This window comes from Nanorana parkeri, unplaced genomic scaffold, assembly GCF_000935625.1.
Source record: "Nanorana parkeri isolate BGI_ZX_2015 unplaced genomic scaffold, ASM93562v1 scaffold48, whole genome shotgun sequence".
Lineage (NCBI taxonomy): Eukaryota > Metazoa > Chordata > Amphibia > Anura > Dicroglossidae > Nanorana > Nanorana parkeri.
In genome coordinates this window covers 260,096-278,382 of record NW_017306316.1, presented here as the reverse complement: position 1 = coordinate 278,382, position 18,287 = coordinate 260,096, and the positions used below count along the sequence as shown (strand labels likewise).

At 42.3% G+C, this 18,287-nt stretch overlaps 1 protein-coding gene across 1 annotated transcript in view; it reads right to left on the bottom strand.

Moving 5' to 3' along the window:
* Positions 1-430: 430 nt before the first annotated feature.
* Positions 431-18,287, bottom strand: part of SCARF1 (scavenger receptor class F member 1) — a 31,313-nt gene continuing 13,456 nt past the window's right edge. The window contains exons 5-11 of the mRNA XM_018573606.1: positions 18,052-18,270; positions 16,096-16,224; positions 14,438-14,541; positions 10,340-10,454; positions 7,385-7,509; positions 7,078-7,215; positions 431-1,557 (exon numbers count right to left, since the gene is read on the bottom strand). Coding sequence (XP_018429108.1) covers positions 518-1,557; positions 7,078-7,215; positions 7,385-7,509; positions 10,340-10,454; positions 14,438-14,541; positions 16,096-16,224; positions 18,052-18,270 — 1,870 coding nt within the window. The 3' untranslated portion in view covers positions 431-517. The remainder of the gene's footprint in view (positions 1,558-7,077; positions 7,216-7,384; positions 7,510-10,339; positions 10,455-14,437; positions 14,542-16,095; positions 16,225-18,051; positions 18,271-18,287) is intronic.

Here is an 18,287-nt window from a genome sequence, read left to right as displayed (position 1 = left end):
ATGCCTCCCACCCACAGTGCGATCGCCCGCACCTGGAATGCAGGCACATTAGTACCTGCATTCCGGTCCAGTGCGATCTGCAAAAATAGTGCTCGCAGCATTTTTGCGGATAGCACTGGACTGGAACGCAGGCACTAATGTGCCTGGGTTCCGGGTGCAGGCGATCGCACTGTGGGTGAGGGGCATGCCTGCGGTGCCATTGACTTCAATGCACCGCCGGACCCCCCTCCCGCCCCTGAATGCAGGTGCTTTTTCGTTAGTAGATCTCATTGAGCTCGTCATTTTAAAAGTAGATCTCTAGACGAAAAATTGTGGGTGCCCCTGAGCTAGAATGTGTAACGAATGACCTCTGTAAATACAAATCTACACGTTTTACAAAAAGGCCCCACCAAGGGATCAAGAAAGTTTTATTACTTTTTGTATTAAAAATGAGGAAATGGGTCATATAACTTGGATGTTGATATGAAACCACAAACAACAATGTATAATGACTGTGTTATATACAATATATGGTCCTTTAAGAGCTGGAAGTCTCACATGTCATTTGTGCATCTTCATAAAGAGAAGATGGGTCCTGTTCACTGTTCTCAAAACCTTTAGATACGGTAACATTTTCATACTTTGGCTCTGAATCTTCTCTTTCATCTGGGCTTTGATAAATGTGTTCATTATTTGGAGCTTGTTGCAGGGTTAACGGTTCCTGCAAGTTAGAATACATGTTATCCTGCTTCTCAGAGATGCTAGTCCACTCAGATCCATGTGTATCTTCAGGAACATTTTTAAGCATGGAAGATGTTTGAATAATTGCTTTCTTATTTGTGTTGTCCTGTAATTTACTAGCAGGGGAGCCTTTATTTGTGATTTGTAAATCTTCCTCAAAAGTGCTCTTTATCTGTGAAAGTTTGGAGTTTGAATGCAGCAACAAACTTTTTCTAACAGGTTTTGGAATCCCTTTCTGAAAACTGCCAAAACGTTTCAGAACAGCCTGGACTGCCCCATCCATATTGCCTTCTGACCTTCTACGTGGTTTGTAGGGCTTTCGAGGAGGACCAACACTCACATAAACAGTTGTAAGGTTATGGCTTTTCTTTTTTGCTTCTGAACTATCTTTTAACCCAGACTCTGTCGACTCAGCTTTAAAGATCGGCTTTTGAGCATTAGACATTGTCCTTCGTCTCCCAGTTGGAGCACACCTCTGAAGCCTGGGATGATCTTCTGAAGGTTCTAGATTAGGGCCTACTTTGTCATAATGATCTGTGCTATCTTCGGACTGCTGTGACTCATTTCCAGTAAGTGTCTGAGACTGTATAGATGGCAGTTTTGGGAGGCTTATGGCCAGTTTTGGCTTTCTGGCAAGATTAGGTGTATCAGTTGTGGAAGATCTTCTACTCCCAAACTTGGTCCCTTCAGCAAATGACACAGATGGCCTTTTCGATTTGGCATTACTTGATGTCCTGGGAATGGAAAACTCTTCTGCACCGAAAGCCATCGCTTCAGGAAACACATTACATTTGGAACTTATCTCCTGAAATCCATCAAGATCAGCAACAGATAATCCTGTAAAGTAGAAGAATAGACATAATTTGTAAAATTCCAAGCATTATTCTAAGGTATAATTCTGGGGGTTAGAAATGTACCCTTAATAAATGCACACACTGCATGAATATCCCTAATACTTATGCTCAAAATTCCTTTTATCTATTATTAAACTGGAAGCAGAAAAGCTAACATGCAAGGGTCAATAAATTAGAAACAAATCAGATTCCTGTAAGGGAAATGCAATCCTATTTGAACAAATATTGTATATATAATAACATTTTAGGGCTATTTGTTGCCTCCGATTCTTTAGGTTGAATACATGTAGCTTTATGTCAATCTTTCCAAAACTGAGCTCATAATATTTCTTTTCCCCGTGCCCTTCTCTTGACTTTTCCATCAAGATCAGTCCCTCTTCTGTCACTATCCTATCGTGCCTCCTTTACCTTCGTAACATTTCCAAAATATGCACCTTCTTAACCAATGACACTTCCAAGCTATTAGCTCACTTACTTCTTATCTTTGCTTTGACTGTTGCAACTCCCTCTTCACTGGCCTATCTCCACAAAGGCTATCTCTCCTTTAGGATAAGGAAACCTTTTTGCCAATCCCTGCCCTGGCTCCTGTTAGCCCAACAAATAAAATTCAAAATACTAACAATAACATCAGGGCCGGATTTACTCTCTCTGCTGCCCCAAGGCCAGGTTCCTCAATGCACCCCCCTACCCGCCAACCCCCCCATGGATAATGGCAGAACTGCAGGCTGCATACAAGTAATCTCGGCGAAATCGCTGGGATCACTTGCACAAAAAAAGCGGCAGCTTCCCCGCTGTACATTAAGCTCCACTTGCACAAAGCAAGGCTAAATGTAGAAAACAGCTACCCGCCCAGCGCCCGGAACTGCATGTTCCGGGCATCGGGAGATAAGAATTCCACACCCCAGCTGCCCCAAGGCCGGGCCTTGGTTGGCCTTGTGGGAAATCCGTCCCTGAATAACATGCAACGCCATCCACAACTCTGCCCCTAGCTACATCTCCAACCTCATCTCAAAGCATCACCCTAAGAGGATATCCTAAGTATCCTCTTCGCTCCACCAAGACCTCCTGCTTTATAGCTTTCTTGTCAACTCCTCTCATGCTCGCCTCCAGCACTACTTCAGTGTCTCTCCCATCCTGTGGAACCTTCTACCTCAATCTATCTGCTTATCTCCTACTCTGTCTGCCTTTAGACGATTCTCCCGAAAACTCATCTTTTCAGAGACGCTTACCCAACCTCTAGCTAATATATGATTTTTACTTTCTTCATCAACTCCCAACACAGTTATTACTATTTTGGGTCACTTGCCCCTCCCTTTTATATTGTAAGCTCTCACAAGTAGGGCCCTCATAACCCTCTTGTCTTGATTTGTATTGTAAATGTACTGTCTCTCTTTATATTGTAAAGTGATGCACAGACTGTTGACACTATATACTTCCTGTATAATGATAACAATAAAAAGTGGAAATATCTCCAGTAGGTGTTACAGTCCCCAGGAGTCCAACCTTTGTCAACTTTAGAATCACTTTCAAATAAAACTATTGTTACCAATCCAATGCATGCATGGAAATAATAACCTCTCCTAATCATAACCAGGTGAGAGGCTGCTGTCTATAACATCTGTAGGACATGAGAGCCACATGTGGGTTCTGAGCCACTGGATGGTACCACTGCTTTAAACCCATTTTCTGCCTAAACTTCTTATTTTGTTTTGGATAACAAAGGGAAGGTTTAGAAGCCCTGTCAAGTTGCCTGTTCAAAAATCTTCTCCAACAGGCAAACATTTTGCTGTCTGTGCTTTCCTTTCATGGTAACACTTTATTCTCTAATTTTCTGTATAATGTCACAGGAACAGGAAGGAAAGGAAAATATCCCACATGGGTCACTGACAGAAGTAGCAACATAGAAGAAATGTTACTTTTTCTCATCTAAAAAAAATGGCTGGAGTTAAACTTTCACATATTACCAAAGAAACCAAAAAAACACACACGTGGTCCTTCTTGGATTACAAGTGATATTTGAAAGTATATAGCTTTTATTTATGATTTTGTTTTAATAAACCAATCATACACCGATGCAGTGCAGCCACTCTATTCTTTCCTTTTAAACTTCTTTGATTGAGCTCTGCTCTTAAAATGCTTCCCCCTTATCGGTTTATTTCACTGCCTTGGTTATAAATAATACAACTATAGCCGTGCACATCAAAGAGACTGATTACTGGATTAACTAAACAATTTTAAAGGATAATGAAGAAGCAGCATTTATTTGTGATGCATTCACCACATTACCGCATTGACACTTCACAAATTGTACATACGTGTACCTGATTTTCGAAGTGCTTATATAACCAAGCATGGGGCGAAATGAGAGGGGTTTTTCCAAAACTCTAAAGGCTAGTTCACACCAGAAACTGCATCACAAATGCGTGCATATGCGCAGTTGCAGTGCAATCTGTTTTGACGCGTTTGTGATGCATTCCGATGCATTTTTTAAATTCTGCATACTCTTTAGTACATGGGTGGTATACAACTATCTAGCTGGGCTGTATATAAAACATCAAAGTTGCTGAGAAAGAGAACTCGCCACATTTTTCTTTTTGCACCCTGTTCAGACCAGAAAAAATCAGGGTATAATTCGGCAGTTATCTCCCTCCACTTTCCCTTCTTCTGCTGATTGTTTTTGTAGTTGGGATGCTTAGGATAATAAAGGAGTGGACACTCCTCCACATATTTTATGAAGATGTCAGCATCCACATCGGCCATGGCTCCAATATCTCTTCTACCTACAAAGAGGAAGTCCCTGGATGATGACACAATCAATCCTTTTTTGGGGGGATGCGTTCCGGTGCGTTTTGATGCATTCTGGTGCGATCCGATGCAGCTAAAATAGGACGAGCAGTATTTTTTCTGACTGCATCGGAACGGACTGCAATGGTGTGAATAGAGCACGAGAAAGCCCATAGGAAAGAATTGTGATGTATTTTGGCTGCAGCAGCCAAACTGAACGGAGTGCATCACAGCTGCATATGGTGTGAACTAACGCTAATAGAGCCAGTGCCCATTTAGGACCAGCTTTAACCATTTTGTAACCAGTTTTGAAGCTTAGACACCAAGGATAAGTTTTGCAGAACTGAAATGAATCAGTTAAAGTGTACTTAAACCCAAAAACAAAAATGTAACCTATTGCAGCTTGCCAAACCTAAGAACTTGTGACTACATTTATTTTTTGTTTTCAAATTTTTGTTTCCTATATTTTGGACTTGGTGATTCTGCCAGTAACACACTTTCTCTCCTAGGGTGACAATGCTCACTCATTGTACTGTATCTTTGGAGGAGCAGCATTGTTACCCTGGGACATGAAGAGTGTTAGAATTGAAACTGGCTGTATTCCCGACGCCGGTCCACACAGGTTCCTCTGCCGAGATCCTCTGCCTGGATCCTGTAAGGTAGGAGATGAAATCTTCTGAATGGCCCTGAATCTGATCCTTTGAGTATGCAAAAGTAATATTTGTAGTTCTAGCTCAACTCACTCTGTCTCAGCCAACTGCATCACTACCCACTTTCATGTACGGGGGTCCATATCCACAAAGAGAGACAATCCAGGAGATTACCGGGGCTGCGTGACACAGCTGGCCTGGGATAGCTGGATAATGCAGTCGCCGCAGGGTCGCTGTGTGACACAGCTACCCCAGGATCACTGGGTGACACAGCTGACCTGGGGTCGCTGGGTGACATTGCTGCCCCAGTGTTGCTGGGTGACACAGCTGCCCCGGGATCGCTGAGTGGAGCGGCTGCCGCAGGGTCGCTGGGTGACACGACTGCCCTGGAATCGCTGGGTGTCACACGACTGCCCCGAGATCACTGGATAAAGTGGCTGACCCCGGGTCTCTGGGTGACATGGCTGCCCTGGTGTCGCTGGGTGACACGGCTGCCCCTGGAATGCTGAGTGACGCGGCTGCCGCAGGGTCGCTGGGGGACACGGCTGCCCCTGGTATCACTGGGTGACACAGCTCCCCCGGGGTCTCTGCACTCTGTATGTTACTTACTTTTGACCTCTGCACGCTGTGCGTTACTTACTCCTGACCTCTGCATGCTGTGCGTTACTTCCTTCTGACCTCTGCACTCTGCATTGACCTCTGCAAGAATTTGGTCACAATAGCCAAACCAGAAAAATGTTGCCATTTAGCTCACTTTCCACATTGTCTATATTGGTCTAGATTTTGAAATTCTACAAATTTCCCCTTTTAGTGAATAGACCTGCTATTTTGAATATAGTGTGGGGCCAGATAATTTCATATTGCCCAGGGGCCCCATGTGTTGTCAGTCCGCCCCTGCTGATAACAGTCAGCAAAGGCAGAGAGCTCAGAACTTTATCACCTCACTAGCAGGGATCAACAGGCATGCTCTTCTCTTTTTGATAACAGATATGCAAAACACTTTAAATTGTATATACACTTATTTGACAGTGACTCCAAGGCTATTTATCTGATTGATAGCGGGTCTTAGGGCTTGTTCACAGCATATACAGTGCGTTCCAGCACAATTAGCTGTTGGAACGCACTGTATCGCATCCCGGCCGGCTCCCTGTGTTCTGGGGCAGGAGGGGGCATGGTGGTGCATTGAAGTAAATGACACTGCAGCCACGTCCCGTGCCCGCAGTGCGATCGCCTGCACCAGAACGCATGACACATCAATGCCTGCAATCTGGTCCAGTGCGATTAGAAAAAATTGTGCTTTCAGCATTGGCAGTGCCACGCAGGGAGCCGGCCAAGATGCAATACAGTGCGGTCCAGCAGGAGTTGTGCTGGAACGCATTGTAAGTGGTGTGAACAAGCCCTTAGATATTACACAGTTGCACATTTTATTCTCTGCTAATGATCCGGCCGAATTTTGCATGGTGGGTGCTGCTGTTAGCACCCTTTCACCCGGCATGCCTCGATCAGCTGATTGAAGGAGCTAGTTGGAAAATTCGCGGCCAACGGAGTTAGCAGCTTAGTCTATGAGTAAGCCCATTATTGGTGGAAACAAGTCAGAGTGAATAGGATATACGGCAGGACGATGTGTCTCTATGTGCTTTAATACATTTTTTAGCGAAACTTGTGGTGTGCAACTGGATGTTTTTTCTGTAAGTAACTGCCGATGATGGACCAAGATGGGCTCGGGCAGTGTGTACCCACCATTCTCTCTAGTGCTGCTGTGAAGGAGCAGTGATTTTGGGCTATGGATGGTGTCTGTTCCATAGTGCTCCGATCAGCAGGGAATCTGTGATTTCAATCCCCTTCTGATCAGAGTGGACAGGTGCCCGTGTGAAAGGGGCCTTACAGGGAACAACCTTGGCATATCATAAATGATATATCTATACCAATATGTTATGTATGCAAGGCAAAGTGATTTATCAACTCCAAAGCCAGTTATTTTTTCTGTATCTAGTTTATACGTCTCCACAATATAGTGAAAACCTATACCTATGCACTTATAGCTATAATTAGAAAAACATATATGTCACCTTCTCTGGGAGGAACACAATAGACCGGGCATTCCTCATCTGACTCGAATGATGAAAATGAGTTCTCAGAGATCCAGCCAGTGGAGGGGGATTCAATGAAACTGTGATTGAAAGGAAGTTCTGTATCATGGTGAGAAACTGAAATATAAAAACAGCTTGAACTGAATAGGCATAACTTCAACTTCTTTTTCAAAATTAGACAAAAAATAAACATTGCTTGATTTATTACATTTTAATATATTTTTGTAGAATGTTGTCACAAACCAAAGTGATCAACAATAAGGTACCATTGAGCTTTTTTTCTTACCGGTAACCCAGGAAACTTTATTGTTCCCAATAGAACAGCACGGCAAGAGGGAGCTTATGTTCACTAAGGCACCCTGGAAATTGTGCTTCATTCTCGATAAACACCCTTTGTCTCCATTAGACACTCTACAGTGAAAAACAGATGTGAATGAGTATACCACTGGGAGCCAGTAAATCAGTAAAGTCTCTATAACCCAGCAAATCACAATGGAATTTTGTACAAAGGCATAACTAATAGGTAAAAATAAAAGACTTTATAGTCGCAGCATTTTTGAGTCTTCTACCGTCTATGAGAGAAATACTAATTGTTCTCTTGCTTAAAGATAATAAGGGCCCAGTCCTATCATCCAATTTCCCTTATTAACTTGTATGTCAAGATCCTGGACAAAGGCATTGCTTTGAGAATTAACCCATCCATTACTGGTGGCAAGTGACCAGTCAGTTTTATACCAGGTAGATCTACCAGAATGAGCATCAGATGTCTATTCCATAACCTGCAATTTCCCTATTCAAACTACTGGAGCAATTATCCTCTAAGACACAAGAAAGGAGTTTGACAGTGTGGAATGGCCTTATGTATTTGCTGTTTTAGGCCCAAATAAACTAAAATGGATTCAGTTATTATATATTGTTCCAGTAGCCAGAATCTAAATCCATCAAAGCATTCCTGATGCCTGCTCCATCTGTAAAGGCAAGAGGCTGGGGTGTCCCCTATCATTTATCCTATATGCACTAGACATAGAGCCCCTAGCCATGTTAATACGGAATTCTCCTGATATCAAGGGACTTTGTGTTAACTTCCTGGCGGAGCGCATTTTTCTATATGCAGATGATGCCCTGATTTATCTTGCTGATCTGTAGAGTTGCTTTACACCAGGCTGGTTTAGCCTTCCCTAATTTCCAACTGTACTATTTGGCTTCCCAGCTAATTTACATCAATGCAACTGAGGCAGCCATAATGTCCTCTTACGAATCCCTGTGTAGTTTGATAGAAATCCATTGTTATCTATACCAGGTTACCACGTTCTTAGAACTTCCCTAAAAATCCTTCGCCAAGTAGTCAAATTGTTACCCCATGATATCTGGTCTATTTCTTTGAACAACCCTACTTGGGACAACCTATTCCTACCACATTACTTTGCTATTCCTCATTCTGAATCCTGCTATGCTAGAAATACCAAATACCTCCATCAGTTGTTTCATGAAGTCAACTTGAAGTCTTTGTCTCAATTGTTTGTGCCCAGCTTCATAGAATCCTTTTACTACATACAACTCTAAAATGCTACCAAAATGCAACTGTACCTATCTGGTATTACCCTTTTCCCCACAACCCTGGAAAACAATCCTGAATTCCGGTCCATACAAAGTGATCTCTTTCTTTTACTTGATTTTAATGTGTACCAAAACTGCCAAATTTGAATGTGCCAAACAATGTTGGGTTCCCCTTTTACAAATGACCAAAATAACAGAGAATAGCTGGCAAGAATTTTTGATTTGACAATGACTGGACAATGAAGAAGAGCAGAAAACTGATAAATGTTATGTAATGTAAAAATGTAATGATGTTGTATGTCCGCTCTTCTTTCTCTTTTAAAAACACATATCATGAATCTCTTAATCTCATTGTAAGCATTTAGGAGTAGGTAATTCATGTTTGTGAATAATTAGCGAGATGATCACAGTGTTCATGGTTACTTTTTTACAGCCTTGTCCAACAAATACTTTGAAAGCTGAATAGATTACCTATTAGTAAATGTTGTAGTTTGTTAAATCACCACCAGGTGGCAGGCTGACACATTTGCAGGAATGCATAACCTTTACCTCCCAATGTCAGCAAGTGTACAGTGGGCGTTATTAGATTCGCTTTTGCTAGCACTGGGATTTCTCTGACATTTTTGAGTAATGAAACTGGTCTTTGGTAATTTTATGTGTCATATAACAGTGTCAGAACTGTGAGAAAGATTTGTTGTTTTCAGTATTTGTTTCATATTTACTCCACACCACATGTGACCAGGCTCCGCTTTAAAGGGCATGAATTAAAGCGGTGAATAGAAAACAGGCCTGATAATACATGGTACTCTATAGACTAGACATAATCAAGCATTGCCATTTCAACTAGTTACACACTGCATAAACATGCATTTATTATTATAGCTAATTATATAGCACTGCACAATTAAATCAGTCCCTGCCCTCGAGGAGCTTACAATTTAAGGTCCCTGTCTCACATGCATACATACCCAAGCTGACTTAAAGCAATTAAACTACCAGTATATCTTTGGAGTGTAGGAGGAAAGTGGAGTACTCAGAAGAAACCCACATAAGCAGAGTAACAACATGCAAACTCGATGTAGATAGTGTCCTGACCGTGATTTGAACAGGGAACACCCAGTGCTGCAATGCAGAGGTGCTAACTACTAAGCCACTGTACTGCCCACATACATCTTGATGTCATGGGAATCTGGACTTTCTGTGAATACGTGCAAAACGCAGAAAAAAAACCCACACGCTTTGACGTGCGCTCACGGGACGCATCAAAAATGTGCAACACACTTGCGGTGCCATTACCTGTTAATGGCACCCCAAATGCGTTCAGGAAAACAAGCACTTTCCTGCACGTTCACGTGCTTTAAATTGCATACAAATGGGTGGGGGAAAAACGTGGGACCTGAGTAACAAACAACATAATATGACTGAGTCCTCTATAAAAGTCTATAAAAGTTTGTATACATGCGACTCGATTCATGAAGCTTTAACAGAGGAGTAAGTATCTTTATTTTAGTCATGTGCCTGTTATTTTTAACACTTATTGGATTCAAATGACTGTCCCTTTTTTTAAAATAAGTAAGTTTATATCTGGTGTGTTGAGCCTACTGCCTAAAAATAAAGTCAGTGAAGAGGTTTGTGAAGAAGCTTCCTGCTATGATTTGAGAATTTGATTAGGGAAGTAGATTACCTGTTTTTATTGTCCATTTGATTGTTCCCACAGCAACAACAACAGCAGCAGATGATGAAGAGCAGGCACATGGGAACGAGAACTCCGGCTATGATTGCTTCCTTCTGGCTGGATGCTGTGCAGGAAGATCAGATATGTTCATTAATGAATGCATGCCAGTAGAGAACCCCTGTCTGGATTGTACTGCTATCCAGGATTTTTTTTTCTCCTCACTTTCTGTCCTGCGTACAAGGGATATTACTAGACAGGAAGTGAAGGAAAATCTGCAACAGGTAAACAGACAGAAATAAAAATCTATCAGGGGTTCTAACTAGGGATGCACTGATACCGATACTAGTATATATACTCGTATTTGCCCAAATGCTCCGATACTTACCCTCAATACCAGAACCTCCGGTCAGAGGGAGATTTCCTCTGACCGGCTGTGCCGCGGGGAAACATGGAGCCGGCTTCCTGGCCAATCAGGAAGCCGGACAGCGAGTAATGCAAAACAGCCGGCTCAATGCTGATTGGCTGGGAAGCCGGCTTCCTGGCCAATCAGCATCAAGCCGGCCAAACAGCATGGAGCTGGTTTCCCGGGCAATCAAGAAGCCCGGCGGCGGGTAGTGACACGCCTCCTGGCTTTCTGATTGGCCTGGAAGCCAGGTCCATGGTAGCGGAAGTATCGGTGCTCGGTATCGTCGAGTCCCAAAAGATAAATATCGGTACTCATACTCGTTACCGAAAAACTGGTATCGGTGCATCCCTAGTTCTAACCTTCCCCTACTCTAAAACCATTTTTATTTTTGTCCGAGAGAGATCCCATCACATTCAGTCAGCAAAACATTTTCAGCAGGACAGGAAATTAGGGGAATGTCTCTAATGGTACCAGAGATAGCAGTAAAAATCTGGCAGTGGTTGCAACTCTTACCCACCCTATCCAAAACTAACAAAATAGGTTTTGCCTTGGCATATTAAACAGCCCCGATGCTGGCGACGTACACTGTACGTCGTCAGTCACGAAGGGGTTAACTGACTAAATTAAAGCTAAACAAGTCGTCTCAAATGGCAAAATGTCACAGTAATAACCTTTGGGGAAAGAAGCATGGGAGCTGCCACTTTTGACTTATTTTTATCATGATTTGGCCTCTGTACCTAGAGAGTCACTGACCTGGAAAGTAGAAAAAAGTGTTTGTAAATGGTTCTAGATCCAGTTAAAATATTCTTTATTTATTCAAGGCATGAAACAAGACATACCGGTCTAACTAACGTTTTTCAGCCAAAAGAGGTCTTAATAATAGCTATGATTAAGGTCTCTTTTGGCTAAAGCACGTAAGCAGGACTGCCATGTTTGTTTTTTTGCCTTGAATATATAAAGAAGATTTTAACTGGATACAGAACCCTTTGCAATCACTTTTTTCAACTGTTTCCAACTGTTTCAGAACCTGCACCTTTAAAACAGGGGATCCCTTTAAGCGGCTCCCGCTCCCACAGCTCTCTCTTCTTGTTCTGGTGTCAGGAACAATAACATCAGAATAAACTTGATACAGCTCTAACAATACATACTAAAACGGGTCCTGGACTTTTAAAAGGTCAGTTTCACCTTTAGTGAAGAGGAGCTAGCCTCGGACATGGTTCTATAGCAGTGATGGCTAACGTTTTTGAACACGAGTGCCCAACTGCAACGCAAAATCAATTTATTTATTTCAAAGTGCCAACACTGAAAATAAGTTTGGTATTGTGTTTTAGTTTGGGCGCTGGCATCACTGCCTGAGGGTTATGTAGGGAAACACACATATTTAAACATTTATAAAAACATAATGATTAATAATAATTAAAAATTGCCCCCTCTCCTGCTTACCTGTTTTGCAGGGAGGGGGGCTGCATACCTGGGGTACAGTGGGTCACTTGGGGATTATCCTGGTGGAGGATAAGTGTGATCTGCATCTCTGGCCTGGACAGACCATACTAATCTCTCCTTCCTGTGAGCGGTGAGGGAGCAATTAGTATGGTCTGCATCAGCAAAAGATGCAGAACATACTGATCCTCCACTAGACCAACACAAGATGATATTCATTCAATATATTGACAGTTCGGCAATATATTAACCCCTTCATGACTGAGGCCCTTTTTTCAATTTTTGCACCCATGTTATATTCCACATTTTAGGCCTGAAAATGACGTAAAACCCCCCAACATTATATATTTTCTGAATGCCAAGACCCTATAGTAAGTTTAAACAGACTCCCGGCGGCAAAAGTCGCCGGGAGTCTGTTTAAACAGCCCCGGTGCTGGCGACGTACACTGTACGTCGTCAGTCACAAAGGGGTTAAATAGGATCCGGGCACCTTCCAGGTTTAAAGATGATTGCCACCAAACTCAATATGACGTGGAGACCGGTGGGACACCGGAGACCTGCCCGGGACACCCCACAGGAGTGTTGACATTTTTTTTTTTTTAAACTACTTGTCCAAGGACTAAAGCAGGGGCTAATCTACTTGTCCCTCGTGACAATCTACTTATCCTGATATAAAAATTATTTTAACCAAAACTGTATTTAAATATTGATAGCAACTTTATTGATAGCAACTTAGAAGACAGACCTAAAACTACTTTAATGCAATCAACAATCATAAAGCATAGACCTGCATCCAGCACATAGGCCGCAACTTGGACACCAGGGATCTAAGCAAACAAAATCTATTAATCACATTCAAAGCCAATCCACAAGTCACAAATCCAGCAGCGACCAAGCAGGGTGTCACTCGTATGCACGCCATTACGTTAGACGTGACATCATTACACATGCATCACCTCTCAACCGTCTGCCTCAATTCTTGGACTGCGCCTCTGACAGGTTGTGGTCCTGCTGCCTCCGGTTCTTTAACCAGTTGCTGAAGTGGGTGAGGGACAGGCCGGTGATCTTGGCCAGGTTCTTCTTGGCAGTGGAGGATGGCTAGTGGTCTTGAAGAGCTTTTTGAGCGCGTTGCGGATTGAAGCAGTAGACGTCTGCTCTCCATCCTAGATAGTGCACGGCAAGGGGTCCCCCATGGTTCTCCCGACCACAGGAACCGGGCCAGCCTGTCCAGGCCCTCGCCTTGTGGCAGAGCCTCACACACACACAGACAACTTGCTTTGGGGGAAAGACCAGGGTTAAGGTAAAAAACAAAACTTTAACCCTGTTGCTTGCCCGCATCAGGGCTAAATGTAAAAAAAACACTTGCCGGGCGATAGGATTTGAGCATCCCGGACCCCAGGTGAGAACCTAGAGTGTGCGGGCTCTGACAAATGGCACCTAGGCTCATGTGCCACCAGGGGGGCCTCTGTATGCCCTCTGTGGCACATGTGCCATAGGTTCGCCATCGCAGTCCTATAGGTAAACCGTACATCTAGGGACCGTTGGAGGCCGTCATGAGTATGTCTCCTCATAGGAATAAATCAGGCCATAAAAAGGAAATAAAATCTAATTTCCTGTGCTCCTCAGCTCCATAAGCGGCCAAACGTGTTATTTTCTGATATAACATTCGACTTGGAAAGAAAATATACTAATAATATTTGTTTTTGTCTGCATGCGCACAGAATGTGCATGCAATTTTCCAGGGTGAATGGCTCTGCAAATTGTTTAAAATACACCCCTTAGCACATGGTGGAATAAACCTAAATACCTTTTATTTAGGTAATTAAATCTTAAGTGCTAATGGGATACGATTCCTTTTACATTGTATACAGTATATCATGTATGTAATTCGATATTACAGAGTCTTTCCTGCATAATTCATGGCTCATGCATACCTAACGGTATGTAAAGTTGGTGTATGCCCTCTTCTCCCTATCATACTGACCTCTCGGTCATTTCATCAGACTTTAACGCAGTTTTATCACGTATATGAGGATGGCAGCATCTTCACAAAGTGGCATGTTTAGGGTGCACCACCTGCCCATGCAACACCTGACTGGTCTCCTCTGCTGGGTTGACATGACATTGACATTGACAACAACGTCTGACAAGAAATATTTACAGTATATAAAGAACTCTGGTCGGAAATGATACAAGATGTACCCCATTCATAATTATGAAGACAGGATAGAAATGCTATTTATAGTAAGAAAGGGACTTACTGAGCAGACAAGTTCCATACATTGGATTGCAAGGACCACCATCACATTCACAGACATTTGAACAGTTGGATCCAAAAAAGCCATGTGGACATGTCTCATTGCAGCTAAAGTATATAAAAAAAGAAAACACAAAGATACTATAATGTCTTTGAGAAGTTTAATGTCATGACATTTTCATATAAGAAATGTAGAGAATACCATTACAATCTGCTATCAATGCAAATAGAATATATTACAGAAAGGATGTGTGTGCAATAGATCTGGAGCTATTATCGCTATAGAATCATATGGTAATATAAATGACAAAAGTTTGGTATAATTCTATTATGGGGATTGTATTTAACCATGGGCAGCACAGTTGCTTAGTGATTAGCACTACTGCCTTGCAGCACTGTGGGTCCCCGGTTTGAATCCTGGTCAGGACACTATCTGCATGGAGTTTGCATATCCTCCCTGTGCTTCTCTTGGTTTCCTGCTACACTCCAAAGACATGCCAATAGGCTAATTGGCTCCTGTCTAAAACTGGTTCTAGTATGTATGAATGTGAGATAGGGACATTAGATTGTAAGATTTGGAGGGCAGAGACTGATGTAAATGTACAACATATACATTGTTGGTGTTATATAGTAGCTCACACCACTTCTTAATCATGTGACAGATCGCTGTGTTAAAGAGGAACTAAAATCAGAAAATAAAAACCTGTGAGAAGGCAGGCTCTTTTTATGCAGAAGAGACAAGTTATGTCCCTTCTGCAATAACAGACACTAATCTGCCTGTTCACATTCTTCTTCAAAATGTATACTGAGCTGTGCACAGAGCAGAGTAGATTAGAGACAATCAGAAAAACATTCCACATTATGCCCACTAGACATAGCCGATGCTAAATGCTTGTTTCCTATGCTCCTCAGCTCCGTCTAGTGGCCTTAATGTGGTATTTTCTTGATATTACATTTGTCCTGGAAAGAAAATATACTAACATTCGTTATTGCACCATTTACACAGAAAGAATGTACATGACAGTTTCGAAGGGTGAATGGCTCTGCACATTTTGTATAAATACACCCCTAGTTGTAACATTTTTAGAGGTCAAACCAGACTGAAAACATATTTTTTTCTATTTTTTGAATTATTTTTGCCTTTCACATACATAAAAAAATAAAATAATTCAAATAAACAAAACCACTAAAAAAAAGCTTTGTTTGTTCAAACAATACAATGCAAAAAAATGTAATCGCTTCTGTATCATAAGTATTTTTGATACTGGAAAATGAATAGGCCCATAGCTCAAATGTAAAAATGGTTCTGGAGCTGGTTAAAAAAGAACTTGCAAATGTGTGCTGAGTAATGACCAAAATTATTTGAAGTTAATTTATTTATAAATAAATGTATTTAATTTATTTATTTTTGAAGTGCGTGTTCTCATTTCCTATCAGAACATTCCCTGTTAATACATGAGTACTGCAGCACAGCTGACATCCTCCATATGCTGCTTCTCCTTCTCCCAGGCTGAGTGCTTCTGTACATAGGCTTGAAAAAGGCTGATACCCAAAAAAAAACAGGTACTATATGTGCCTGGAGTTCAGCTTTACCAGAACATCATGCCATGAACATAAATATTTTATGGGGGACAACCTTATTCTGTATAAACAGTCTCTTACCTCTGCTTCCAGTGTCCCAAGTCACAGACACAGTCCCCTGTTACTGGGTCACAGCTCCCATGAATGCACAGGGGACAAAGATGTTGGCATCTATCCCCATAACTTCCCTCCGGGCAGCTGAATTCACATCTTGAAACGAAAGTGGTGTCATTAATATGCGTTCCCTCAGTCAAATATTACCCATAAGAAAGGTTATGTTGCTTTATCAATGCTTGCCAACTACACATATTGGCAGCATAGTGGCTTAGAGGGTAGCAAGTATACCTTGCATCACTGAGGTGCTGGTTTTTCAGGGATACCAGTTATATGGAGTGTGCCTGAATCTGGTGCTCCAGTTTTCTTACAAAGAGAATTAATTATGAATTTATACAACACCATCATGTTCTATGGTGCTGTACAGAGGCAGGGGTGTCATTGTTTCAAGGTGCAGGCCTGGCATTTTATTTTTCTGCCAGGGTTTTATAACCCATTTAAGATAGGTCCCATACTTTGGCTGCTGGTAGCTGGCTATGGCACTCAAAACCCTGTTTGCCCTGGATATTGGGAAGACTTAAGCGAAGAGTCCTTGGATGAACACTGGAAGGACTGGATTGGACACTCTCAGAGATTTACCTATGTGCAGGGGCTACATAAGCAATAAGAAACAAGATTCCCCCTAGGGGGAGAAGCAGAGTATTCTTCCTTTGGGTAGTTTTGCCAGGAGAACTGGAACTTTGAGCTGGAAAGAGAGAGGGATGGTATTTTACTATACTTCAATCAATGGGTCTGAATCTGGTTGGTGAAGTGAACAGAAGAAATGTGACAAGAAAATGTTTGTGGATAATTCTTAAATTAAGTATATGCTTTATGGAAGAAGCTTCCTTGGACTTAGTCTTCTCTTCTTCTACCTCTGGAGATCATAGTTAAGTCCATACCTGAGGTACAGATTATGTGAACCAGCTCTCATTGGGAAACGGGTAGTTGGCCTGTCAACTGACTACCTCTGCTGCAGTCTAGAATATACGGGTCTCTCTTCTCTTGCTTTCTAGGCCACATAATCTTGAGCTCTGCTGTGAAGGTGGTGTTGGTGTGCAGTTGTATTCTTGGGGCAGTGACCTTGAGTTACTGGTTGAAGAGAGGCCTCTTGTAAGTAAAAGTTTCCAAAGTTCAGAATTAAAACTGTGAAGATTTGAGCCTTGAGTTATCTTTTGTGGGGGGGTCTCCGACCCCCCATAACTGGAGCACATAAAAGATTGCCCCGTAAGTTTTAAAAATGCACAAACCTGCAATAATGGAGCTGTCACATGTTACTCTCAGAAAGGCACCAACTACAGGCACACTATTAATTGCAGCACATAACCCCATCAGCCTCTGAGTAGAGAGTAAACAATTCAGAAGGCAACACCATCCAGCACATTTTCTGGCATTTGAGGATTGTGGGGACAAGAGGAGAGGGCATACAGAATCACTGGCAACTGAGAACATTGCTGCCAGAGCTGGGGAAGTAAATAATTGTGGGGAAATGAGGATGAATGTATGGAGAATGGAATTGTTTCTAGATGAATGAATATGTAATGCAAGGGTAAATGTTTGCTGGAGGCAGGGCTGGACAAATCCCAAGAGCCAGAACCCTAGCAGTATTTATTAGGGTAGCAAACATTGTACACCTACAAGCTCCAGTGGTGAAAATCTGGCCCTGTTTGTGTTCGGAGTTAAGGGTAGAAACTTAAATAAACCCTTAGTACAGCCATGGTGGAGGTGTGTGGCATACCCATTAGCCATGATGCTCTGAACCATGTCAAATTAGCCATGCTCACATCTTGCCCCTCCTTTTATAGTCCTGGAACTTTTTATTTAGAAATGCCCAATTGTTGGGGACTGTATAACAACTCTAAACTGGGGCACCATCATCAGCATTTGAGCTTCTGAAGCTGTACATGTAGGTTACCTGTTGCTGTGTTCAGTTATTAGACATACCGGGGTCCCATCCTTCCAGGATCACAGTTCTGACAGGTCCCTGTCACTGGGCTGCATACTTCATTTCCACGGCATTTCGGGCAGCTCTGTGCACAGTTCTCTCCATAATATCCAGGTGAACAAGGCATTTCACAACTTGTGCCATTCCAGCCAGGTTCACATGACGGGCAGGAACCATCAACTGGGGAACATGTCTGTCCTTGTTTACATTTTCCACAGCTAAAGAAATGATTTAA